The 25850-nt window shown below is 55.2% G+C and overlaps 2 protein-coding genes across 2 annotated transcripts in view; one reads left to right on the top strand and one right to left on the bottom strand.

The window, feature by feature from the left end:
- LOC144935394 (uncharacterized) overlaps window positions 1–13865 on the top strand; it is a 37713-nt gene extending 23848 nt beyond the window's left edge. Inside the window, exons 7-12 of the mRNA XM_078861985.1 lie at window positions 7007–7049; window positions 9515–9690; window positions 9927–10073; window positions 10610–10850; window positions 11577–11741; window positions 12155–13865. Coding sequence (XP_078718111.1) covers window positions 7007–7049; window positions 9515–9690; window positions 9927–10073; window positions 10610–10850; window positions 11577–11741; window positions 12155–13518 — 2136 coding nt within the window. The 3' untranslated portion in view covers window positions 13519–13865. The remainder of the gene's footprint in view (window positions 1–7006; window positions 7050–9514; window positions 9691–9926; window positions 10074–10609; window positions 10851–11576; window positions 11742–12154) is intronic.
- A 7886-nt stretch (window positions 13866–21751) lies between these two features.
- Window positions 21752–25372, bottom strand: HINT1 (histidine triad nucleotide binding protein 1). Its single transcript, XM_078861986.1, has 3 exons — window positions 25154–25372; window positions 23291–23395; window positions 21752–22262 (listed from the first exon to the last, which is right to left on the bottom strand). Exons 1-3 carry the CDS (start codon window positions 25262–25264, stop codon window positions 22098–22100), a joined length of 381 nt encoding a protein of 126 aa, XP_078718112.1. The 5' UTR covers window positions 25265–25372; the 3' UTR covers window positions 21752–22097.
- Between the last annotated feature and the right edge of the window lie 478 nt (window positions 25373–25850).

Below are 25850 nucleotides of genomic sequence, written 5' to 3'. Positions count from 1 at the left end.
ACCTTGTGATTGCCCAGGAAGCCACGAACCATTGCGACAAAGCTGTTCCAAGCCGCTTTCTCCTTATTAGTGAGCTTCTTGGGGAATTCATTGCACTCCAGGATCTTCTTCATCTGTGGTCCGACGAAAACAATGGCTTTGACCTTTGCCTCAGACAGCTTAGGGATGAAGTCTTGAAGGTACTTGAAGGCTGCCAACTCCTTATCTACAGCTCTGATAAATGGTTTCATAAGGCCCAATTTGATGTGCAGTGGTGGCATCAGCACTTTCCGGGGGTCCACCAGTGGCTCCCACTTGACGTTGTTCCTCCCCACAGAAAACTCGGTCTGCTGTGGCCAGTCCCGCCTGTGATAGTGCGCATTGGTTTCTCTGCTGTCCCAAAGGCAAAGAAAACAGGGAAACTTGGTAAAACCGCCTTGGAGACCCATCAGGGATGCCACCATTTTGAAGTCTCCGACGACCTCCCAGCTATACTCATCATACTTCAAGGCGTCCAGCAAGGTCTTGATGCTGTTGTAATTATCTTTGAGGTGCACCGAGTGAGCCAGGGGAAGAGATGCTTACTTGTTACCATTATGGAACAGCACGGTTTTGAGGCTCCTGGATGAGCTGTCAATGAAGAGGCGCCACTCATTCTGGTTACAGGCGATTCCGATTGCCTCGAACAGACTGGTCAGTGGGAGAAGCAGAGCCCATCTTGACGGGTGAAGAAGCTGCAAAAAGTTTGATGCTTCCTCAGATCTGCGACTTGCACACTTTTATCCAACAAGTTCCACTGCTTGAGCCTAGATGTCAAAAGCTCGGCATTGGACTTAGTGAAACCAAGATATATGATCAAGTCGTTGAGGTATTTTTGGTTGGGGTAGCATGGATTTCTCTCCTCAGCTCCACCTCTGAAATTGTCATTTGGATCTACAACGTCTTCCTCGCTCTCTGACTTGCTTCTCTCTTCTAAAGACGGCTGCTCTCTCTCCGGAGGAGTGGGTATGGGGAGCTCATGGCAGTGTGGCACCGGGGCGATGGATGAAGGAAGGTCCGGATACGTGATAGCAGGTGCATTATTGCCAGTCCGACGTTTGGAAGGGTCCACCATGCAGTTGCTTGAGTGGTCAGTGGGTTCCCGCCAAATTCTTGGGATAGCAAACTTCATGGCTCTCTTTTCCCCTCTGTACCATCCTACAAAAATACATTTATTTCACCCATGACTAATGTGTAAGAGATTCTCGCAACATTTTTCGTATATGATATATTTTTTCAATAACATTTCAAATTGTAAAACATTTTAAAATTGCTTCCACAGAGTACTTTTTCACTCTTGTCTTGATAAATTGGCCGCAGACATAGCAAAATACATCTGCCGGATGCTTGCAGCCTCTTGATGCCATTTCAGAAAAATGCAGATATGCATGCACTTAGGTAGCTGGAACTAAACTGAACTGGTGGGCTTAAGGCCTCTGTATTTATACTACTATTTATATTACTGGAAAGTTCTAGAATGTTCTAGAAGTTACTCCAAGTTTACTCAGCATTAAATCTATCTGGAATGTTCTGGAAAATAGGTACATTTCAAAATATCACTGTCCTGGTCACAAAAGCAAAGTTTGCGGGGAATAATAGCCATTTATGTACATTTGAGGCATAAGCAATTAGGAAATAACACTTACTACCCAGGAAAAAAATGTGTTACACAGTGTAATCAGTCAGGAAGAGAAGAGGAAGGTATAGAGCCTGGGCCTGAGCATGGACATGGAGTCGACAGCACGGGTGGCCAGGGAAAGAACATTCCAGATCTTGGGGGGTATGGGCAGCAGAGGAGAAGGAGCGACCTCCCACTGAGCGGAGGCTGCATTGGGGCAACAACCACGTGGCCTGAGCATTCACCCACAGTCATCTGTGCTGGTTGTTTGGGTCTGGAGTTGAACTAGAACCCTGTGAGTTAGTAGGCTGCTGGGACTGTGTGGGGATGGGCCCATGGAGGGGAAAAAGGGGGGAGGTGGGGAGAAAGGCGTCAATTATTAAGGAGGTCGCGTCTCTTCCATTAGTGGTGGGAGTTGAAGTAAAATGGTGAAACCGCAGCCTAATACAGTGCATCACTCACAGCAGCCAGCTCATAACATCCCATTCATAGCACACCACTCATAGCAATCCGTTGACTGCACACCATTAATAACACGCCACTCAAAGCACGCCATTCATAGGACACTACTCATAGCACGCCATTCACTGCAGCTAGCTCATAACATCCATCCCATTCATAGCACGCCATTCATAGCACCCCACACTGCCATTAACAGCCCACCCATAGCATAGCACACGGCTCATAACACCACATGATCCATAGCACACGATACAAAATCAGACCATTCATCACATAGTACACACCCTTACACACCCCACCCATATCCGACCCCATGACGCACACCACACTGCCACACAATGTGCCGTACATTTAAAAAAACACAGCACACCACACATCGTAGCCAACAGCACTGTAATCGCACCTCCGTTTAGTGCGTTTGGCAATGTACGGTGCCAAAGAAGTTCAAGATACATACATATCACACACCGTGCAGTGTGTATCACACCACCACAATTTCATATCACTTAATCCACACGATACATACAATGTATTGTTATCCACACCACCCACACCACGCTAGCTACTCTACTGACACCACTCCACCCACCCCACACTCACCACTCCATCCACACCACGTCACCACCCACACCACTGACACCACTCCACCCACACCACCCATCCTGCACCACCCACTCCACCACATTCACACTATCACCAAGTCACCTCGTCTTCAGCTCTAGCGGTGTAGTGTTAAGTCTTTTTATATACCTCGTGGTGTCGTTTTATATTTAGCAGCGCCGTCGTCGTTCATGCAAATTGCATCTTTTTTTTGTCACAATCCCCGAGGAGCCACAGACGAACGAGGAAGCAGCAGCCACGCGCGGAGCCAGCACCAAGTCCCCCCCGGCTCTGCGGCTCTCTAGATATAAAGGTGTTACCGACCAATTAATTACCCAACACGTGTGGGAGGATACACGGAGCACGAGGAGGAGTAACCCCACCACTCGACCCAAATTATCAAGCGTCATACTACGATAGCCGCCCCTCCAACCACGAAGACAAAGACCCCCCCCCCCCGTGTAGCCTTGACAGAGGCGGCGAGTGCCGCTAGAGAGGAGCTCCTACGAATGCCGCACCGAGGCACACGAGAGGGTGGGTGGCCAACACCACGCCCGGCCGCCTTGGTCTCACCAGCGCACCAGGTAATCACTTAAAGCCGAGTCGACATAGGGGAGGCCCAGGACCAAATCAAATCTCCACCACTGTTAATGGTCGCGAGCAGAAATCGAACTCGAGCCGCCGGGATCATAGCCTGTTGCGCGAACCGTTGCGCCACCGCTCCCCACACGCCACCCGCACCGCCTCATCCTCCCGTCCCTCGCACTGCCGTCTCTGTCGCGTTGCCATTCATTCCACAAGGAGCGAGTTGGACTCCCCAGTCCCTGCGTTGTGTGACGCCGTCCCGGAGACGCGCCCACGCGGTGTCACGGCTGGCGCCCCGAGCCGTCAACAATTCACTCGGCGCGGACTCCTGCACGACCCACAGCGTGGGGAGAGGCGGAGTGGGGGGCCTTCTGTCACGTAGCCTTTCCACGGAGGGCTGGTGGCTGGGGTGTATTGCGTCGAGTTGGTGTTAGGCCACTCAGAGACCTGGCTGTTAGGGATGTCAGCTTTTATTTCTACACGAGCCGACACCAACCACCCCAAGCAGAGGAGTTATAGCCTGGTAGCAGGCTACCACAGAAAATCAAACGAATAAGAAGCAGCAGAAAACCACCCACACACATGCAATCACACCTCGTGTTCCTAACGCCTTCGCGAGACTATCACACAGAAGCTTCGGGGGGCAGGGGCGGGCATACAGCTCCCCTACTCTCCCACACGCAACTCTGCTTTACACAGTGCCCCGTGTTCCTGCTCAGGGGCTTCCACCCCTCGCAGCGGGCAGCTCGTGCCTCGAGCTTATCCCGTCTTCGAGCAGTGGGAGATGTCCACAGCCAGCCAAACAGCCACCCAGATGGCACCAGATGGCACCAGTCTCCACGCTCCGCCGGTGCCAGGCTGCAGCCGGCTTGGTTCCCCGCTCCTGCCGCTCCCGTCATGCCCCGGTTTAATCCCCAGGTCGGCCGCTGGAAACAGATAACAACAATACTACTAATGTCACCTAACGTTTACCCTATAAAATCTATATTCCGTGGAGTGGGAGACAGCCCTCAACTTCCACTTACAGTGAAGATCTCCCGGTCCTCACTCACGTCGCTGCTTAAGGGTGGGAGCTTGCCCAGACACTACGGGGGGGGGGGTGGAGAAATGCTGCCACCACCGCTGCTGCTGCTTCTGAGTTGAGCTCCCACGGACGAGTCGGGTGCTCGTTTTATAGTGCTGCTCAGCCCATTGTTTAGTCCCTGGGCCAATCACGTGAGAGGTCCGACTATAAATGGTCTGAGATTCCCTCCCCCTCAAAACCTTTCCCCACGCTGTGGTGGCTCCCGGCTCCACACAAAGGACTGCGCCCAAAAACACGAGCTTCTCCCTCCAGCTTAATGGGCGTGCCTCACGCACTACGCCACACCTTCATCCAGCAGTGGAGTCCATTCTTGTGTGGTGGTGGTGGCGGCAGCAATGATGTTCAGGAGCTATCGACGTCAATGTCGAGGTCTGCTGCTGCTGGCCACGACGAGGAGGCTTCAGCAGAGAGAGACCAACAGTGGGGTTCATGTGTGGTCCATAGTTTGGGTTGCATGGCCACAGTCGCACGACCGTGGCTCGTGTCTTTAATGTTCCGTTTATTGGGGAGATGTTTTGCCCATCGGCCTGTTGACGTTTTGGTGCAATTGTTGATTGCACCAGTGGTGAGTGAGTGGGTGGGCGAGCGGGTGGATGAATAGCTAAGTGATTGAGTGAGTGGGTGGATGGGTGGGCGGGCGAGTGACTTAGTGAATGAGATGGTTAGGCCAGCATCTTCGAGGAGGAGGAGGAATGTCAGAGCCAGGAGGAGGTGGTGCGATGATGTGCGGGTCTGTAATGAGGAGGCGTTTCTTCCAGACGTCCACGTTATTCCACTTTGTTCGCGAGCAGCAGCTGCTGCGTTCTTCGGGATGTGGCTGAGGTTCTAGGGTGGGACACGGTAGCCTCCTCCTCCTTCTCACGGTGCCCCCCCCCCGCCTCTGGCGTTATCTCGCAAGATGAAGACGCTTCCTTTTGTTTAAAACTCTCGCAGTGAGCAGTGCACCACCCTGTGTCAAAGGACTCTGCACGGTGTGGGTGGTGAGGTCCCTTTGGCCGCCTCTTGCCCACATGGGCTGGCGCTGTCGAGGCGTTTGTCGCATGGCAGGGAAACCATTCCTTATATTCATGATCATGAATTATTATTTCATATTATTATGATTGTATGGTAGCATTAACCACTTGGTGATGCTGATACTGTTGCCGCTTTGGCAGTGGGTGCACAAGCACAGACAACAACAACACAACAACATCAACACATTTGTCAACAACAACAGTGTGAGCGGCCTTAACATGAACACCTATATACATATATATTAGGCGACGTTTCGGGCAATGGCCCATTTTGAGTCGACGTGCGTTTGGAGTACTCACTTTAGTTTGCTGCTACACATGTCCACGTGATAAGCCACTTCGCTGAGCTATCGTTTGTGATAGGCAGGTCGCTTCTGAAAAAGAAGACGATAGCTCAGTGGGACTTAACTGGTAAGATTAAAACATATATAGTTTAGTTTTATTTGTATATTTGTTTAAAGTGGTTTGTTTACTCTTCCTATACTTTGCACTCCTATCGTGTTTGCGTAATGTTTGTTGTTGTAGCGTTCTGACCCGCCCCTACTGGACATCTGTGAAAAAGAGCTTTATAGCGAATCGGATTCCTCCATGATGAATAAAGATTCTGATTCTGTATATTTTCAGAGCTGGGTTCAGCTGAATGCAGTGCCAAACTCGATGTGATCTTTTGTTTATGCACTTTTATGTGTGTGTGCCTGTCGATGTGTCTGTGTGTCTCTTCTGTGTCTATCTCGGTCTGTCTCTCTGTCTCCGTCTCTCTGTGTCTCTGTGCCTCTGTCTCCCTGTGTCTCCGTCTCTCTGTGTCTCTGCCTCTCTGTCTCTCTGTGCGTGTCTCTCTGTGTATGTGTCTCTGTCTCTCTGTCTTCGTCTCCCTGTGTCTCTTTCTCGCTGCGTCTCTGTCTCCCTGTGTGTCTGTGTCTGTGTTTTTGTATCTCTGTTTCTGCCTCTCTGCGGCTCTGTTTCTCTGTGTCTGTGTCTTCCTGTGCCTCTGTCTCTCTGTGTCTCTGTCTCTCTGTGTCTGTGTCTCTGTGTCTCCCTGTCTGACTCCCTGTGTCTCTGTGTCTCCCTGTGTCTGTCTCCCTGTGTCTCTGTGTCCCTGTGTCTCTGTGTCTCTGTGTCTATATGTTTCTGTGTCTCTGTGTCTCTCTGTGTCTCTGTATCTGTTTCTGTCTTCCTATGTCTCTGTCTCCCTGTCTTTGCATTTCTGTCTCTCTGTGTCTCTGTCTCTGTCTCTCTGTGTCTCTGTGTCTCCCTGTCTGTCTCCCTGTGTCTCTGTGTCTCCCTGTGTCTGTCTACCTGTGTCTCTGTGTCTCTGTGTCCCTGTGTCTCTGTGTTTCTGTGTCTCTGTGTCTCTGTATCTGTTTCTGTCTCCCTATGTCTCTGTCTCCCTGTCTTTGTATTTCTGTCTCTCTGTGTCTCTGTCTCTGTGTCTCCGTCTCTCTGTGTCTCTGTCTTCATGTGTCTCTGTATCTGTTTCTGTCTCCCTGTCTTTGTATTTCTGTCTCTCTGTCTCTCTGTGTCTTTGTCTCCGTCTCCCTGTGTCTCTGTCCACGTCTCCTTGTGTCTCTCTGTCTCCCTGTGTGTCTGTGTCTTTGTCTCTCTACCCCATACTTCTCTCCCATGCAGAACGTTACCTGGGAGATCCAGTACACAAACTCCCTCTTCAAAGGTAGAGGCCAGCGTGCACCACATACACACATAAAGACAACAAAGATCCCCGTATAGCCTCAAAAGAAAGTTGGGGCAAGGGCCGTGAGCGAGCGCCTATGAAAGTCATCATGACACACGAGTGGGTGCCACGCCCGGCCGCCTTTGTATCTCCAACGCTTGATGTTTGTACACCCCGCACCATGCACACATTTACGGATGAGTCGACCTCGCGGAGGACCCAGGACCGATTCAAATATTCACCACCAACGATGTCCGTGAGCGGGAATTGAGAGCGCTAACCACTGCGCCACCACTCCCCGTAGCATCAGTGGCGACTTTTTTTACCGGTTCTGAGCATGGCCTCGGGCAGCGGTCGGCAACCAAAGTAAGGAGAAGAGCTGTCGCCTGATGAGGCTGGTTGTTGTTGTTGTTACCGGCGAAACGTGGCGGTTTTTAGATTGTCAATGTCGTGGGTTTACTCTCCAACGCACAAGCGCTGTGCTGAGATAGTAACGAATTGGCACGTTTTGTTTCACGACACATTTAGATGTTGACGCGATCTAAACCCAAACACCTCAATGATGCATTTTTGCTCATTATTTAAAGAGCCGCAATGCAACGCGAACACGAGTAAATACATTTCACGAAGCAGTCCTTGAAGAGCCACCGCATGCGCCTCGGGACCCCTGGGCCTCGGAGGACTTAAATGAGTACCTGGTGCGGTGTGTATTAAACATCAGCACTGGGGAGACAAAGGCGTCCGGGCGTGGTGCTGGTGAGCGCCCACCCCCTCGTGTGCCGTACCGGCCTTCAGAGTAGGTGCTACTCGCTAACAGCACTTGCCCCAGCAGTCTGCGCGGGCTACACGGGGGATCTTTGTCTTTGTAATCCGTGCACACACACAGACACACACGCGCACACACACGCACCATCTCAGTGGAAAGAGGAGGCGGTGTTGGTGACTCTGCAGCTGCTACCGGTGGTGTTTGTAGGAGGTGGTGTTTGTACGGTTGCTCTGTTTGTTTACCTTGGCGATGTTGTTGTTGTCGTCGTTGTTGTTGTGGATGGTGGTGGTTAGTTGTGGTGTGGGGGAGCGGTGGCGTAGTGGTTAGCGCGCCGCGTGACGAACCCCAGCGCCCCGAGGTTCGAATCCCGCTCACGGCCAATAACAGCGACGAGCATCTGAACCAGTTCTGGGCGTCCACTAAGTTGACTCAGCCTTAAATGAGATACCTGGTGCGATGTCTAAATGTTAGCATTGGGGAGACAAAGACGGCCGAGCGCGGTGGTGGCCACCCACTCCCTCGTGCGCCTGTCCGACCTTAATCGCTTCTCACTAACAGCACTTGCCCCAACAGTCTATTAAAGGGTCCGTCCATAAATGACGTCACGCACCTAGAGGGGGGGGGGTCAGACATTTGTGACGATGTATGACGAGGGGGGGGGGTGAGAAATGTGACGTCACATCAAAATGCTCAACTTTAAATAAATATAGAATTGTTATAACAATTCTTGTTATAACAATTCTATCAGGGCTTTTCATTCTGTGGAATGAATATGTGATTGTTATAATTGTACTCTCCATTTTGCTTCGTTCTACTACAAAGTTTCAAGTATTTTTTTATAGTTATAATTACTTTTAATATTTTATGATTATAAAAGAATGTCAATCTAGATTTGAAGTAAGGGATGCCCTGTGGTCAATATCATATTTTGAACATCTGCAGTTTTAGTTAGACGTTGAATATTTTCAAGTAAATTTGATGCTACATTTAAGCTTTCCAACGCCTCTTTTTTAATACGTGTTTTCTCCTACAACATCAGAGTGCAGCGCCACATTAAATACGCACTACAATGACGATTTGAATCATGTTTCATTTTTTGGGGGGGGGGGGAGGGGGGAAGAGCTGTGACGTCATATTTGAGGGGTGGTCTGACTTTTCGTGACGCCGTGTGACGAGGGGGGGGGGGGGGTCAAAAATCGTCCAAAATCGCGTTACGTCATTTATGGACAGCCCCAAAGGGGAATCTTTGTCTTTGCCGCTGAGGACAGTGGTGGAATAACTTAACCCAAGCGATGCAATCAGTCCTGTTGCTGAAACTGCTCCTGATGCCACGGCTGCTGATACTGCCTTGGCTTCTGCTGCTGATGATGATTCTTCTGATGATCCTGATGCATTTATGACTACTGATGATTATGATGGCAATGATGCTGCTTCTGCTGCTTCTGCTGCTTCTGCTGCTGCTACAACAGTGCTCCTGTTGCTTATTCCGATGCTGCCGAGTCCTCTGCCAATGCTTGACACTGCTGCTGCTGCCTCTGATGATGACTAAGATTCGCCTCACGATACCAATGCTGCTGCCTCTGATGATGATGATTAAGATTCGCCTCACGATACCAATGTTGTTGCTGCTGCTGATGATGCTCTCGCTCCTCCTTCTGCTCCTGACGACGACGCTAACAATTCTCCCCGTGGCGAGCAGCCATGAGCCACATGCTGTGCATCGGCTACGGCCAGCAGGCTCCCGTGGGCATGTCCGACGTGTGGCTCACCATGCTCAGCATGATCGTGGGCGCCACGTGCTACGCCATGTTCGTGGGCCACGCCACGGCGCTCATCCAGTCGCTCGACTCCTCGCGCCGACAGTACCAGGAGAAGGTGCGGGGTGGGACGGGGGGGGGGGCTGGGATCGGGGGGCGGGCGGGGGGGGTCCTTGTAAGGGACCTGAGGAGGAGCCGGTCGGGGACTCTGTGGGGGTGGGGGCGGAGGGGGACTTTGGGGATAGGGACACCTGGGGTAGTAGAGCAGAGCGGTTTTTCCTGAGTGAGGCCTTATGACCAACCCCACCCCCCCCCTGCTGCCCCTGCCCCCCCCCCCCGGTCGTGTCCCTACAGTACAAGCAAGTGGAGCAGTACATGTGCTTCCACAAGCTGCCGGGGGAGCTGCGGCAGCGCATCCACGAGTACTACGAGCACCGCTACCAGGGCAAGATGTTCGACGAGGACAACATCCTGGGGGAGCTCAACGAGCCGCTCCGAGAGGTGTGGCGGCGGCGTGGTGATCACGACCCTCGTCGTCGTCGCGGTCGTCGGAATCAACATCGCCATCGTTGTCGCTGTCGTGACGGCCATCGTCACGACGGCGACGGAATCGTCGCCGCCAGCATCGCCGTCGTCGTGGCGATCGAGATGATCGTCGTCGTGATCGTTGGGGGTTGGGGGGGGAGGTGGTGGCGGTGGGGTACTGAAATATCGAGGTTTTGAAACCGGGGCTCCGACATAAATAAAAACGAAACATTCGCAATTGAAACACTGCTGATCTGATTTGATTAACGACTTTTGTTATTTTTTTCACGGTAAATCATCGGCTGTGCCAATAACAGTACCGAGCAACAAAATCAACTCGATAGACATCAACAAAGTAGCCACATTCAGGGCTCTCAGGAGGGGCGAGGGCGGGTAGCCGATCGCCACCATGGGTGCCGTCCTTGTATCCACCACTCTCTTTTCACCTGCCCCCCCCACCGTCCACTCTGACCTGCCTCCCGTCTCTCACCCCCCCCCCCAACACCGCACAGTCCATCGTGAACTTCAACTGCCGCAAGCTCGTCGCCTCCATGCCGATGTTTGCCAACGCCGACTCCAACTTCGTGACGGCCATGCTGACCAAGCTGCGCTTCGAGGTCTTCCAGCCGGCGGACTTCATCGTGCGTGAGGGCACGGTGGGCAAGAAGATGTACTTCATCCAGCACGGCGTCGTCAGCATCATCACCAAGGCCAACAAGGAGACGAAGCTCGCTGACGGCTCCTACTTCGGAGGTAACGCTCGCCGCCCCGGTCTCCGGCTACCGGCCCGGGACGGCGTCGACCTCCCCCTTCCCCTTTCCCTTGTTCGACTCCGACGTGGCCGCCCCGGTTAACGACGACGAACGCGGGGGGTGGGGGAGGTCGGGGAGGGTGGGGGGGCATGCTAAACGTGAATGTGCGCAGAGGGTGCGGTGCTTCAAAAGCATCACGACGGGGCCACAGTTTGCCAAATACTGAAAAATTACATCGCAAATTCAATGACTCGATTGGGATTACACGCAGCAGCAACAGCAGCAACAGCCGCAATTATGTCTTCACCCCATTAGTAGACTAATGCCCGTCGTGAGGCCGGGTGCTAAGTCGCATTGTGAAGCGTGGGGTATATCTGCTGCCGGGCGGAGCCCTTGGGATGTTCGAGATGGAACAGACGGTTCTTTGTTTCTTCTCCTTCCCTCGCACTGCCTCCTCCCATCGTCTCTCCCCCCCCCAAGCTCTTAAACCAACAACAACAACAACAACCTCGTTCATAACGCGTATCCATTACCACCCTGATGGTGCTATTTGTTGCTTCGGGGACTTGCGCTCGGCATCTGCGTAAGTAAACAAAACAAAAGCCCGTTGACGACAAACGACTTGACGAGTGCAGCGTTCCCCCGCGCTGCGCGCGTGGCCAAGCCGTCCCCAGCTCCCTCCCTCGGCTCACAGCGGCGGCCTCCCCGCCGCTCCGCGTCGTTGCAGAGATCTGCCTGCTGACCAAGGGCCGCCGCACGGCGAGCGTGCGCGCCAACACCTACTGCCGCCTCTTCTCGCTCTCCGTGGACCACTTCAACGAGGTGCTGGAGGAGTACCCCATGATGCGGCGAGCCTTCGAGACCGTCGCCATCGACCGCCTCGACCGCATCGGTGAGACGCCCTCGCGTCTCCCCCGCGGATCTCCCGTTCGTCTCACCGTGTCTCCGCGCACCTCCGTCTCGTCGTCTGTGTGTCCGCGTTTCGATCCCACCGTGCCTCCGTGTGTCTCCGTCCCCGCGTGTTCTGCGCGACCTCTCGTGTCTCTCCCCGTACGCTTTGCATGTTCCCATGCGATTGCGGGGTCTCAGTAACGCGAGTGTGCGCCTCTCCGTGTCTCCGTGTCGCTGATCACTATTCGCTCGCCGGTGTGTCCCGCGCCTCTGTGTTTCTCCACGCGTCTCCGTGCATTCCTGTCTCTGCGTGCATTGCGCCGTGTCTCGATCTCAGCGCAACGCTGTTCATCGCCGCGTCTCCCTCCCCGTCTGCTTCTACCCCTTGCCCCTCTCCCCTCCCGCCACCTCCAGGCAAGAAGAACTCGATCCTGCTGCACAAGGTGCAGCACGACCTCAACGCGGGAGTATTCAACACCAAGGAGAGCGAGATCATCCAGAGGATCGTGAAGTGCGACCGCGAGATGACGTACCGCGAGAACGAGCTCAAGGAGGCCCTCGCGCTGCAGGCCGCCGCCGCCGACGGCGCCGCCGCTCGCCGCGCCTCCATGGCGGCCAAGCGCTCGGCGCTCAGCTCGCTCATCCAGTCGAGCGCCGCCATGTCCGTCTCCATCGCACTCACCCAGAAGGGAGGAGGACAGGGAGAAGGAGTCGTCGTCGGCGGCGGCGGCGGCGGATTCTTGCTGGGACCCGTGGCCCAGTCGCCGGGGGCTACCGGCGGTAGCAGCGGTGGCGGCGGCGGTAGCAGCGGCGGCGGCGATGACAGTGGCGGTGGCGGCACCGGAGGTTCCGTGTCTGGGTCTTCCTCCACCACCGGCCTCATGCTCCTGCAGCAGCAGCTGCAGAAGCACCAACAGCTGCAGCACGAGTTGCAGCTGCTGCATCAGCTACAGCAGCAGCAGCAGGGCGTGGGGACTCATGGAGAGAGTGGTGAAGCTTCGCAGCAGCAGCAGCAGGCCCAGGCCGCCACCACCACCGCCACTACCACAGCGGCCATGGTGGTGGGCTCCCCACAGAGTGCCTCCCACTCCCCCATACCGGTGCAGAGTCCCCCGGCCGCGGTTCACGGGGCCCCCGGCAGCCTCCACCGCCAGATGGCGACCACCTCGATGGGCGCGGGCGGCGTCGTCGCCCCCCCGCACCACCACGGCGGGGCCACGGCCGCCCCGGCGCCGGGGACGACCCTGCTGCTGGGGATGCAAGGGGGGGACCCGCCGGGGGGGCCCCCGACCGCCGCCGTCGGGGTGGGGGCTCTGGGCAGGGACCCCTCGAGGGTGCTGTCGGCCTCGCAGCCAACCCTCCCTCCCCCGCCCCTGCCGACGGGCCACGACCCGCAGCCGCCCCGTCTCGCCGCGGCCGGCCTCGCCTCCCCGTGCCCCCCGGCGTACCCGGGCGGCGCCCCCGCTCAGAGCACGTCTCCCGCGTGCCCCGTCGGGGCCGCGTGGCCTCTGTCGCGCGGGACCAGCGTGCGAGGCCGCCCGCTGGCCCACCGGGTCTCCTCCGAGAGCCTGCCGCCCACGCCGGCGGCAGGGCCGGCCATCGGGGCGGGCGTCGGGGCCCTCCCCGGGATCCCGGCGCGGCCGGGGCCCCTGGGCCACGCGGCCGCGCCGCCCCCGCCGCGCGGCGTCCTGCTCAGGGCCGCCACCGTGAGCCAGCGGGACTCCCCCCTTCTCCCCGAGGGAGACCCCAATCGCGCGCGGCTCCCCTCCAACCTCTAGCCTTTCACCCCTGTTCTCTAACCCAGGGCTCCGTCCGTCACGTTGCTCCCAGTGGAAGAGACTTTGGCCTCGACCGGGGTCCTGGATTGGGGTCCCGCCCGCCAATCCGCCATGAATTTGGGGTTCAGACCGCGGGGATCGACCTATGGCAGAATGCGTTTAGCGAGGTGGGGTGGCATCTACAACGTTTTGGGCACGATGATGATGATGATGATATCTTCATCTTGTTCAAAAGATGGCCAAGCGTATTTTGCCTATCGCGGTGGGAAATCGAAGAGACCAGGATAATTCTCGTTTGCACGAGTCAAGTGGCCCATCACAATGACAAAAGCAAAGCACATTAGAGACGGTGGTAACTGGGGGGGGGGGGGCGCCCTGCGTGAGGCGCAGAGACTGGCGGGGGGGGGGCTTTCTGTGTCGGCGAGCGCCGATTTTAATGCCGTCGTGTGCCGTGCGAGGTGGTGGCTGGGTTTATTGAGGGCAGTGTCACTAGCACGAGTGTGCACGCCAGGCCGTCTCTGTCTCCCCGTGGCGCGGACGTGGTGAAGACACCACCTTTTACTGTGCTCTTTTATGCCGAGTCAACCTAAAGGAGCCTCCGTGCAGCAGCGTTGGTGCGCGTGAGTTAAGAGTCGAACCCCAATGCTGGAGGGTTTGGTGCAGTGTGACACACACACACACACGCAGGTGTGCACAGTTACATACACACGAATGCAAGTATAAGCAACATACACACAGATACACAACAACACCGATCCCCTAACGAGCAGCTATTGAGGAGGTCGGCATAATGCACGAGAGAGAGTCGTGAAGCCAGCGCTACGTCACAGTCGTGTTTGTCTCCCCAGTGCTGAAGGTTTATACACTGCAGCAAGTAGTTATTTAAGGCTAAGTCGACCTAGCAGGGAGGTTCAGGAATGGTTAAAGATGCCACTTGCCACTGGTGTTGAAACCGAGGTGGTTGAGATTACAGCGCAGTGCTCGAAACACTGTGATACACACACGCAACACACACAGGGAGGTGCAGACAGAGACACACCAGTCACCTGCGCGGCACAGGTGACTGGCACGGTACTTTGAGGCTCTCGCATTCCGCCTTGTAAAGGTGACTTCGTTTGTGAATTCATGCGGCGGGGGGGAGGGGGGGGTAACTCACGTAGATGTCCAATGTGCGTCCATTCATATGGGAAGGGCGGTCACAAAGTGTTGACAACTTGGATATTTCAGCGATAAAAACATGCGCAACTGAACTGTGTCAACTTGCCAGAAGAAGTACCTCTACATTGAAATTAAGTTCAAGTTATGTATCCGGGCGGTGGTGGCTATGCACGAGGCTGGCTGTGATCCAGCACTGTGGAGGCAGCAGCGAGGGTTGGTGGATCGCACGCAGATCTCGTGACACTCCCTTCCCGTGGGTGCTGAGGAGGAAGCTACAATCTCTGGCTCGCCAGGAGAAATGTGGACTCCATCTGTCCGTTCGGTATGGGATAGTGTTTGCAACTCAAACGCGTGGGTTTTCTCTAGGTGTGCACATGCAAGCACTCATTAATTGGCCGACAGCTTAATATTTCGAGGACCGCAGAGCTTGGGCAATTGTAGGCGCCAGCTCACCGCGTGGCTGCTGCCTTTCCACTTGTGTGTGGTTCTTCGTGCCTCTAAATCATTGTCCCTCTTCCCGAGCGAGCGAATACTGCGAGGTGCGTTACAGGTTCAAAATGATCCATTCGCAGCCCTTTGTTAATCCGCTGCTGGGTAGAGGCCCTCCCCCGCGCCGTGTGGGTCGCGCATTGCAGGTCAGCCGCGAGTTTGAGCAGGGGCCACTCGGGCACTGCTCCAAATAAAATTCGCCACTGATGTTAGGCAGTGGCTGGGAATCGAAACTCGGGTGAGCGAGCTCACAGCGCAAGTGCGATAGCCAATACTACACCACCCCAGATTCCATTCCTGCGGACGAACTTCGGTTTAAAAGTTTACACGCTCATTTTTTGTCAAACAGGATTTTAGTTCTCACATGAGACGAAAAAAACAACACTTGTAACACTTATATTTTTCTCACAAGGCTGCCTGATAATGAGTTTTATATTTTAGTATCCGTTTCGCCAAATCTCCTGTGCTTTATTTTTTAATTACTACCAAAGTGTACTGGATTATTGGATGAAATCTTGAGGTTTTGTCCCTTTACTGTACCTGCTATCCACAGGTTTAATCATCGCTCTTCCCCAATCCGTGAAAAAAAATATTTGCCTCGTCATATTAAATCCCCAGAGCTCATGTCAACACTGACTTTTAACCAGAGGCCCGGACTTTAGGGATGGGTGACCCAGTGTGGCAACAGAGGGGCGCCCAGAATACACCTATAGAGAGAATGTCATCTATTTTGTTTACCCAGTTTTGCAAGTGCGTCATTAAACGTGAATGTAATTGGTGATACTAACACACACACACAATCTCTCTCCGCATGACAAATAACAATTGGTTGGGTCATTACTATAGGTCGCTTGCACAGAGTGGCAAATTAGGTGTTTCCCCACGGGAGCGTTTACGTTCAGGCTTGGCCTGGTTAAGCAAAGCGTTCTAAATCAGTCAAGGCTCTCGCCTGCCTATGATGAACAATTCACAAATCGAGGGGGCTAGACGGCAAAGTATACACAGTGGATTCTTGAATCCATCTGTGGTGGAATTTTTTAATTGTCAATCTCCACGTAAGAGGTTGCTGGGTTTTCTCCGGGTTCTCCAGTTTCCCTTCCACACGAAGCATCGTACAATCTCACGAATGGAGTCGTGCACCCAACATCCGCCAGTGTAGCACAGAACCCTCCTGGCAGGCCGTCTTGAGACTCAGGCGAGGCTTTCCCGAGGTGCATAGTGGGCGTACGTTATTCATAGTATCGTATGATTAGAATTGCGGTGTGGTTTACTCTGCATGTAGCTCATAGAGCCTCCGATGCTCTGGATAATGAAGGAATGTACCGGTGAGGTATTTTATAGCGCAACGAGTTAACGGTTGACAAGCGAGATGCGGGACCTTCCCTTGCGGGCAGACCGCGATTGTGGATGGCATCTCCATAGCAACGCCGCTGCCGTCTTCACGTCCCTTTGGCCGCCTTCGTTCCAATTTACCGGCAGAACCCGCGCAGTGGAGAAGCCCGAGTAAATGTTCCCCTAATTCGCTAATCGCCGTGACTAACTCGGGCTGGGGCGGAGGGGGAGGCTGTGACGACGACGACGGATGACGATGATGCTGACAGGAGAATGGCGACTCGGGTGTTGTTGCGTGTTGTTTGTTGGGTTTTTTTTGCATCAAAATGTCCACGGCGCGCCGCCGCGTCGCTCGTGCGGCTCAAGTTAAACAAAACAACAACAACGCCCAGACGAGATGTCACTCAAATAATCGGGCAGCGCAGCAGCAAGATTGCCAACGTGTATTTCCCCATCGGGGAGGAGGGGGTGGTTTGAGTGACGGCGCATGTTCTGTATGTTGTACTGTGCGTTGAACTTCTTTCGCACCGTACATAAGCCAACCCATGCTGAATCGGGAGGTGCGGGGGAAGGTGGGGAAGGACAACAAACTAAACACACACACAAGCAGTTCTAAAGAAAGAAAATGGTTGGTGGACCAGACGGAGACTTGTGTGTGGAACTACATGAGCTCGTCCACTCTGCTGCGAGCGGGTTCTAGGACACGCCCTTGTGAACCTCTCTGAGAGTCGTGTCCCACTAATTGCATGGGGGCGGCTTGTCTCGGGATTGTCTCCAAGTAGAACGCAAAAATAATAATGCTGTCGAGTACTCATTAAAAAGGAACTGGCCAAACATTCCAATGCAGGGCCCTGCTGAGGTTTCGTGAGACTTAGGCGCACCTGCGTAAACTGAACTATTGGCAATTACTTCACGCAGTGGTGAGGAACCCCTTTTTCCCTTACGGAGGACCAAATAAGACATTTAATAGCCGATTAGTGCAGCTAGATGCTTACAGTGACTGATAAATAGCATCCGTGGTTTAGAAAGAGATATGTAGGCCTCGTGTGGCCGTGGGCTGTGTGAGATGGAGTCGTGGGCTGTGTGAGATGGAGTCGGGGGCTGTGTGAGATGGAGTCGTGGGCTGTGTGGGATGACGTCGTGGGCTGTGTGAGATGGAGTCGTGGGCTGTGTGAGATGGAGTCGTGGGCTGTGTGGGATGACGTCGTGGGCTGTGTGAGATGGAGTCGTGGGCTGTGTGAGATGGAGTCGTGGGCTGTGTGAGATGAAGTCGTGGGCTGTGTGAGATGGAGTCGTGGGCTGTGTGAGATGGAGTCGTGGGCTGTGTGGGATGGAGTCGTGGGCTGTGTGAGATGGAGTCGTGGGCTGTGTGAGATGGAGTCGTGGGCTGTGTGAGATGGAGTCGTGGGCTGTGTGAGATGGAGTCGTGGGCTGTGTGAGATGGAGTCGTGGGCTGTGTGAGATGGAGTCGTGGGCTGTGTGAGATGGAGTCGTGGGCTGTGTGGGATGGAGTCGTGGGCTGTGTGAGATGGAGTCGTGGGCTGTGTGAGATGGAGTCGTGGGCTGTGTGAGATGGAGTCGTGGGCTGTGTGAGATGGAGTCGTGGGCTGTGTGAGATGGAGTCGTGGGCTGTGTGAGATGGAGTCGTGGGCTGTGTGGGATGGAGTCGTGGGCTGTGTGAGATGGAGTCGTGGGCTGTGTGAGATGAAATCGTGGGCCGAGTGAGATGAAGTTACGAGCCGTGTCTGGCTCATGGGCCCGTGGGTTCCTCACCCCTGCTTTTAAGGTCGTTGTTTGAGTGAGGAGGAAGGTTGGTGATGAAGTTATACTTTGTGACAAAAAGTTAAAATTGTTTGACCAAACTAAACAGCGTAAAGTTGTAACAAGTGCTGCCATTCAGGTCACTTATCAGAACGAAAACAAGCGGTTCGACACAGTCCTTGCTAAAACATTTGCTCTTGATGCTGCTGTTACCGTTACTGTGTTCCAGGTTTGTCCAGGCAGCTGCTATTGCTGTTGATGATGTTGACGGTGTTAACGTTGTTGATGATGCTGCTGCTATGTTGGAGCTGGACACTTGCCATGCGTCTCACTTTGCTCGTCGGTCTTCGTTTGTGTACGCGCATCCCCGTCCTTTGATGTTGTTGCTGCTCTTACTGCTGCTACCCCCTGCATCTGTTGTCTGGCCCAAATGCCATCATCCCGTGTTGCTGGCTGCTGCTGATGATGATGACGGAGGCAATGATGTCTCCGCGGGAGCTGTGGTTGGTGGTGGCGAAGGACTCATTTTCAAACCGTGCCGCAAACACTGGGGAGGGGCGTTCTCCACAGTCAATCGACCAGGCAGGAGTGTGTGAACATGGCGATCAGAAAAAGGGTAACTTCTCAATGAAGTCTTGGATGGAGGGGATAAGAGAATGATCAAAGAGGACAAACGGGGACAGAGTTCCTCAGCAATTGTGAATACACCCGACTGAGATTTTCAAGTCTGTTTCTCATGAATGTCAAGTTTATTGATGTAGCCAGAGGAGACTTCAAGCGACCAGGGTTGTCTCATTTGCAAGAGTGACCTTGGCGTCGCCGTCTTCAGAGTATGTGCCTACAAGAGCAGACTGCCAGGGGCCCCAGACGGAGTGGAGTGCCCTCCCCCCATCCCAATTAGAGTCGAGCCACTGCACCTCTTAAACACGTTCTCTGGTGCTGTCATCCTGTCACTCGTTAACCGATTGAAAAGGTCACAAACAACCAAACTATCGGGGACACAATCACGCGGTCTGCAATACAATTCCCACCTCATGCTGCCACTCTGCAATCTCATGTTGCAGGTGCTGCAAACTCTCGAATTGGAAAGTAGGCAAAGTTAGCCAGAGGCCCCGCCAAAGCACTGGAAGTGGGGTTAGGGTATAGGGTCAATTGGGAGGACCATTGTCTGGTCGGCTTGTTGGGTAGGGCTAACGTTTGATTGGTTAGTGCACTCCTTCCAGACTTATTTGCCCACCCATCGCCATTGCAATGTGATCGCCTTTTCAGTGTTGGGGCCTCTTGTTTCTCCGTCTACAGCGCCGCCTAGTGGCAGCCGTTGACTGCTGCACTTGACCTCCCACCCCAATCAGTATTTCACCTTCTGCTGCCACCGACCAGATGTTAAGGGCTCAGAGAGAGAGAGGCATGTGTGTATATATATTTAACTTTAGACCTATACCGCATTCAGTGCAATTGTGTATCTCCCACGTGTGAGGCCTCATTCGGGGCCCCGTGTGCCGAGCGTGGCAGTGACACTGTCGGTCCCGCGGTGGCGTAGCACGGTTGGCACTGCCCCTTGGTGCGAGGAATGATATTGAGGACCCGTCCCAGTTTCCCTCGAATGTAGCTAGAAACGTGGGCACCGGCTGTGCACTCCCGACAGCTACGCCGCCGCGGTCGTGTCTGTCCGCACCTCGTCCGTACGACGAAGGTTCGTCCTGGTGGACGCGACGGCGTGGATCTCCCACCCTTTGTGTGCAGCAGCGCTAGTAATTAAGACTAATCAAGCAATAGCGGTGACGTCGCCGCGTTTTGGGGCCAGTGTCCGGCCCCTCCCTGCCCCCCTCCCCTCCGCTGACCCCCCCCGCTAACCCTCTGCTAATCCTTCGCGCTCATCCCTCGGTGTTGTAGAGCGACCAGCCCTGCCCACTCAAGAGCAATGACTGCCATCAATAAATGCTTGCCATGATCACTCCCACCGTGTCGGTCTGGCTCGCACTGGGCAGGGTCACTGCGCGACAAAGGAGGTCCCGTGGGGCTTCCAGAGTGGCCCAGAGTGTCAACGTGGTCAGGTGCACACCGTGAGTGCACAGCAAGAGGGAAGAGGACTGCCCTCCGAACAGAAGGGATAGAGAAGCTGCAAGCACTGTGACCACTCCATACGATGACGCTGCAAGCCGTGTCGTCAGGGATGAGTCGGGCCGCAGCGTCATCGTTAACAGAGGGATTAGTCTCAGTCGGGCGGGGTCGGGCAACGCGGAAAATATTTCCACACCCAGCAATTCACATCCCATCAACGTCTTGCGACTGTACTAGTCATGTGCCTACTCCGGTCAGTCTACCATCGATGTGGACGATACTCCGCGAGACATGAATCCCAGTGGGTACGCTACGTCTGGCTCCACAAGGACTCCCACCATCGCCACCTGAGCATTCCAGGACTGTCGTCAGAAGGGGGCCCCTGTGTAGCAGTAGAGCGTTGACCACATGCGGACACACGTAGTGTCTAGTTGTGTAACTCTACAGGGATGTTAAACTATCGTGCCATACATGCATCATATTATTTCTGGAATGTTCCCCACTCCTAGGGTCTGCCTTCCTGACCCCCACTGGGATATACTCACTACGGTGCCACTGGGATCACACCCTCCTCTCAATCTTACTTGAGTGTAAAAGTCAACTGCTCAGGTTGCTCACGATCCCCGTATTTTCTGCATTTATGCCTCTAGACTCCGACTTGATATGTATTTCCTGATTCATATCTCAATGCCGTCAAGCAACCGGTTGAAGGATCATCTTTAAACTTGCAGTGAATTAACAGGAAAATTAATACAATCAAGAGGCGTGAACTTGAAAATACGAAGTTGACTTTTGAGTGGCACCCTCGCAAATACACCAACGAATTGAATTGGTTCATGCATGTATACTTCTTGTGCCTATCGTGGATGAATTGCACAAATTTGAACTCACGGAACACATTCCTGCGGAGGGAGCTGGTAGGAACGTTGGGTTGCTCGGTCAATGGCCAGGGTCAACGGCGGCGTGGTGTATTCCGGAAATATGGCCGACTGTGAGGGCGAGCACAAGCCGGCGTGAGTTGGTTAAACGTTGAGTTTTATAAGGGCACCACGGGGTGACCAGCCCCTCCCCACCCAGCCCCACCCCTCCCACCCTCCCCTCTCCACCCCTCCCATTTTTTGATGCACGATGGACGGACACAATAATCCCCTGTGGGCTGGTGTAACCAGGAGGTTCCTACCAGTAATATAACGTCCATACTGTTAGCGATACCCAATTCATTGCTTATTAGTGCCCAATATTGCCTTGTGGTAGTCACCATCACTGGCAGCACGCTCGTCATGGAGACGATAAAGACACCGTGACGATGTTTGTGAAAGTAGACCACTGTGCCGGTATAATGACCACGGGGCAGTGAAGGCACGGGATGCCCTTTACAAACCACGGATCCATCCCGCGCACCGCACCACACACACCACGACCCCACACAGCCCACAGTTTAAGATTTTATTGACGTCAATGGCAGAAAAAGCAACACCCAGACCACAATGCATGTCTGCAGGCTGCCAAGCAACCCGGCATGGGTTTTGCCAACTCCTCCTCGTGTCTTGTTGTGAGCTTCACATGCAGAGCCACTGACAGGGTCTGTCATTCATAGCCGGAGGGGAGGGAGTGGTGGGGGGGGCGTTTTAAAACCCGATGCGGACCTGCTCATCGCTGGCCCCCCCACACAGGTGGTTGCGGCTCGCAGTATGCTGCATCCCAAGGGGAAACTGGCCGCCACGTCTCGAGTGCATGCGTTCCATCGCAGGAGGAGGCGGGCAGCGGTGGCGCGGGGTTTAGCCCGGGGGCCAGCCCAGCTGGCGCCCGCCCAGCACGTGCAGGTGCAGGTGGTAGACGGACTGGCCACCCTCGGGCCCGTCGTTTAGCACCAGGCGGTAGCCGCTGGACAGGCCGACCTGCCCGGCCACCTTCGCCGCCACCAGCATCAGGTGTCCGAGCAACTGCGCGCAGGCAAACACATGCACACGTGTACGGTGACACACTGGCACGCGTGCATACGGTAGCATGAGTGTACACGGACATGCTCACAAAAGATATCCTGTGTAGCCTCTAATGGACTGTCTGAACGAGTGCTCTTCACTGTTTCCCATTCCGAGACAGTCTGCAAATTGCAGGGTCGGTGTCCAGTTCACCACCGAATCTCGGAACGCCCAAACGGCTTGGCGTTAATTGTAATTAGAGAGGCGTAACGCCATTGTTCATAAAGACATCGCAGAGATCTGTAGTGACACGACAGCACTCTATGATAGCTGGTGCCAAACTGTGGCACACGACCTCCCGCAGAGCTTTGTGGTAACCTCGGTACCGATAAAGTTATTTTATTTTAGTTTTTCTTCCGCTTTCGTTTTGATGATGTACACGTACGTCATCGGAACGGGAAAGGGTTAAGCGAGCCCCTATCAAGGCTGCCAGGTGCTCACGAGGTGGTGGTGTGGCCAGCAACAACAACACTTCCGATCAACCTGGCAGCAACACTGTCTCTAATTTTAGCACCACACTCGGTCACTTCCATCGCTGCAACGGGCCTCTATACTTGGCCGGCGCACACGTTACTTTTTGTGTTAATATGGGAAGCAGTGTCCGCTAAGTGGGGAGTGGCAACGGTTCGCGCACTTCGCTACGAACCCGGCAACCCGAATTCGTTTCTCGCTCACGGCCTATACCAGTTACGATTATCTGAACTGGTCCAGGGCCTCCCCTAGGTCGACTCAGCCTCAACTGAGTACCTAGTGCGGTGTGTAAAAACTTTGCCACGAGGGAGACAAGGACGGCCGGGCTTGGTGCTGGCCACCCACGCCCTCGTGTGCCATGCGGGCCGTCTTAATAGGTGCTCGCTAACAGCACTTGCCCCAACAATCCGTCAACGCTATAAGGGGGGTCTTTGTGCCCGCTAAAGCTGTTATTCGGCCCCCACGAAGGGAAAACGTTCTTCAACCCCTGCCTTGTCCCCTTGCCGGGGGATGCTCACCGCTTGGTCCTCGGCAGTGGCGTTGGGAAGGCCAGGGATCACCTTCTTGGGCACGACCAGGAGATGGGTGGGGGCCTGGGGGGCCACGTCGTGGAATACGATACACTGCGCACACACACGCACACGTGCCAGCAACACACACATTCATGGATCCTGCTCGATGCTGTGACACGGGAGTCAATGCCCGTGTATGCATGATGCACGTCCGTACGTTGCACTCCTTTCGCACCGTACGTTACAGCCAACCGTGCTAATCACTAAAGGGAATGTGCGGGGGAAGGACGACAACACTGAAACACAAAAAGCGGTCTTAAAGAAACGAGCCGCCCAATGTAACGGGAGTGCCTCTGTGCTCACACTCTTCACCAACCCGCACAGAACAGCGCGTCAAACACCATCAATACTCGAAACGCTCGCGTGCTCTAACACATTCCTGCGGAGGGAGCTGGTAGGAACGTTGGGTTGCTCGGTTAATGGCCAGGGTCAACGGCGGCGTGGTGTACTCCGCAAATATGCCCGACTGTGAGGGCGGGCACAAGCCGGCGTGAGTAGGTTAAACGTTGAGTTGTATAAGGGCACCACGGGGTGACCAGCCCCTCCCCACCCAGCCCCACCGCTCCCACCCCCCACCCAGCCCTACCCTCCCCACCCAGCCCTACCCTCCCCACCCAGCCCTACCCTCCCCACCCAGCCCTACCCTCCCCACCCAGCCCTACCCTCCCCACCCAGCCCTACCCTCCCCACCCAGCCCTACCCTCCCCACCCAGCCCTACCCTCCCCACCCAGCCCTACCCTCCCCACCCAGCCCTACCCTCCCCACCCAGCCCTACCCTCCCCACCCAGCCCTACCCTCCCCACCCAGCCCTACCCTCCCCACCCAGCCCTACCCTCCCCACCCAGCCCTACCCTCCCCACCCAGCCCTACCCTCCCCACCAAGCCCTACCCTCCCCACCCAGCCCTACCCTCCTCCACCCAGCCCTGCCCTCCCCAACCAGCCCTGCCCTCCCCACCCAGCCCTACCCTCCCCACCCAGCCCTACCCTCCCCACCCAGCCCTACCCTCCCCACCCAGCCCTACCCTCCCCACCCAGCCCTACCCTCCCCACCCAGCCCTACCCTCCCCACCCAGCCCTACCCTCCCCACCCAGCCCTACCCTCCCCACCCAGCCCTACCCTCCCCACCCAGCCCTACCCTCCCCACCCAGCCCTACCCTCCCCACCCAGCCCTACCCTCCCCACCCAGCCCTACCCTCCCCACCCAGCCCTACCCTCCCCACCCAGCCCTACCCTCCCCACCACCACACCTCCCCACCACCACACCTCCCCACCACCTCGACTCCCCACCACCTCGACTCCCCACCACCTCGACTCCCCACCACCTCGACTCCCCACCACCTCGACTCCCCACCACCTCGCCTCCCCACCACCTCGACCCCCAACCACCTCGACCCCCCACCACCTCGACTCCCCACCACCTCGACTCCCCACCACCACCACGACTCCCCTGGCTGCTTCGCTCGCGGGAGTCGGTGCGACCGGGGCGCATTGCGGACTAACTGGTCAGCAACCCGCGATTGCAAATCGGCATCGACGTCGTGACCCCGGGACGCCAAGTGGCTATCGCCACCCCCCCCCCCCCGTGGGGCTCCCGTGGGGCCGAGTGGCCCAGGCGTGGCGAATTACATTCGAAACCCTCGCGCCAGTGACCAGCGTGGTGAAGTATGGTCAAGCAACCCTCACGACCGAGACACGCGCGCGTGTCGTCCCAAGTAGTCGCCCACGTGTCGCCCGCAATTTCAATCAAGAGTCGCCCGGTCGTCGCAAGCGGCACTCACGCGGGTCGCGTGCAACAAAGTGGCCCACCTGCTCGTCCTCGTGGATGATGTTGGCTGGAATCTCTTTGCGGATGATCTTGCCGAAGATGGTGTCACCCCCGGGCCGAGCCGCCTGCGCCTTGGCCACCTCGTCAGACATTGCGCCTCTTCAATCCTACTGCTCCTCCTGCTGCTCTCTCCACTGCTGCACTGTCAGACCGAGACGCGGCGATCCGATTCCGGCAACGATGACAACAGCCGATTCCGATCCACGCAGGCAAGTCCATTCCACCACACACGCGTTATCGATTCCACTACACACGCGCTTTTCGATTCCACCATAACACGCGTTATCGATTCCACTATAACACGCGTTATCGATTTCGATCCCTCTCGGAACAGAACGTACAGTAAATTGGAATGAATCGATTCATTCTCAATCGGTTCGCATGCAGCTTGTCAGAATTTGCATTCGGGACAACAAATGCACTTTTAATTAACGACTTACTTTTGGTAATTATTGCAAAGGCAAAATAGTGGACGCGCATTTAAGAGCTCGTTTATTCAGTAATTACTGTGGATGTGACGTCATCCGACGCGGCATGCAACGACATGTACTGAGGTTGCGTGACGTCATACACGCGGCACAACCGCCAGGATATGACTTAGACAACCTTTGTGCGTGACGTCACATTCATGTTAGCCAAATAATGCCGTGACGTCGACCGCTGGTGATCGGCACGTGT

This window comes from Lampetra fluviatilis, chromosome 13, assembly GCF_964198595.1.
Source record: "Lampetra fluviatilis chromosome 13, kcLamFluv1.1, whole genome shotgun sequence".
NCBI classification, from domain to species: Eukaryota; Metazoa; Chordata; class Hyperoartia; order Petromyzontiformes; family Petromyzontidae; genus Lampetra; species Lampetra fluviatilis.
Note: the sequence above shows the minus strand (reverse complement) of the source record. Positions and strands in the feature narration are given on the sequence as shown.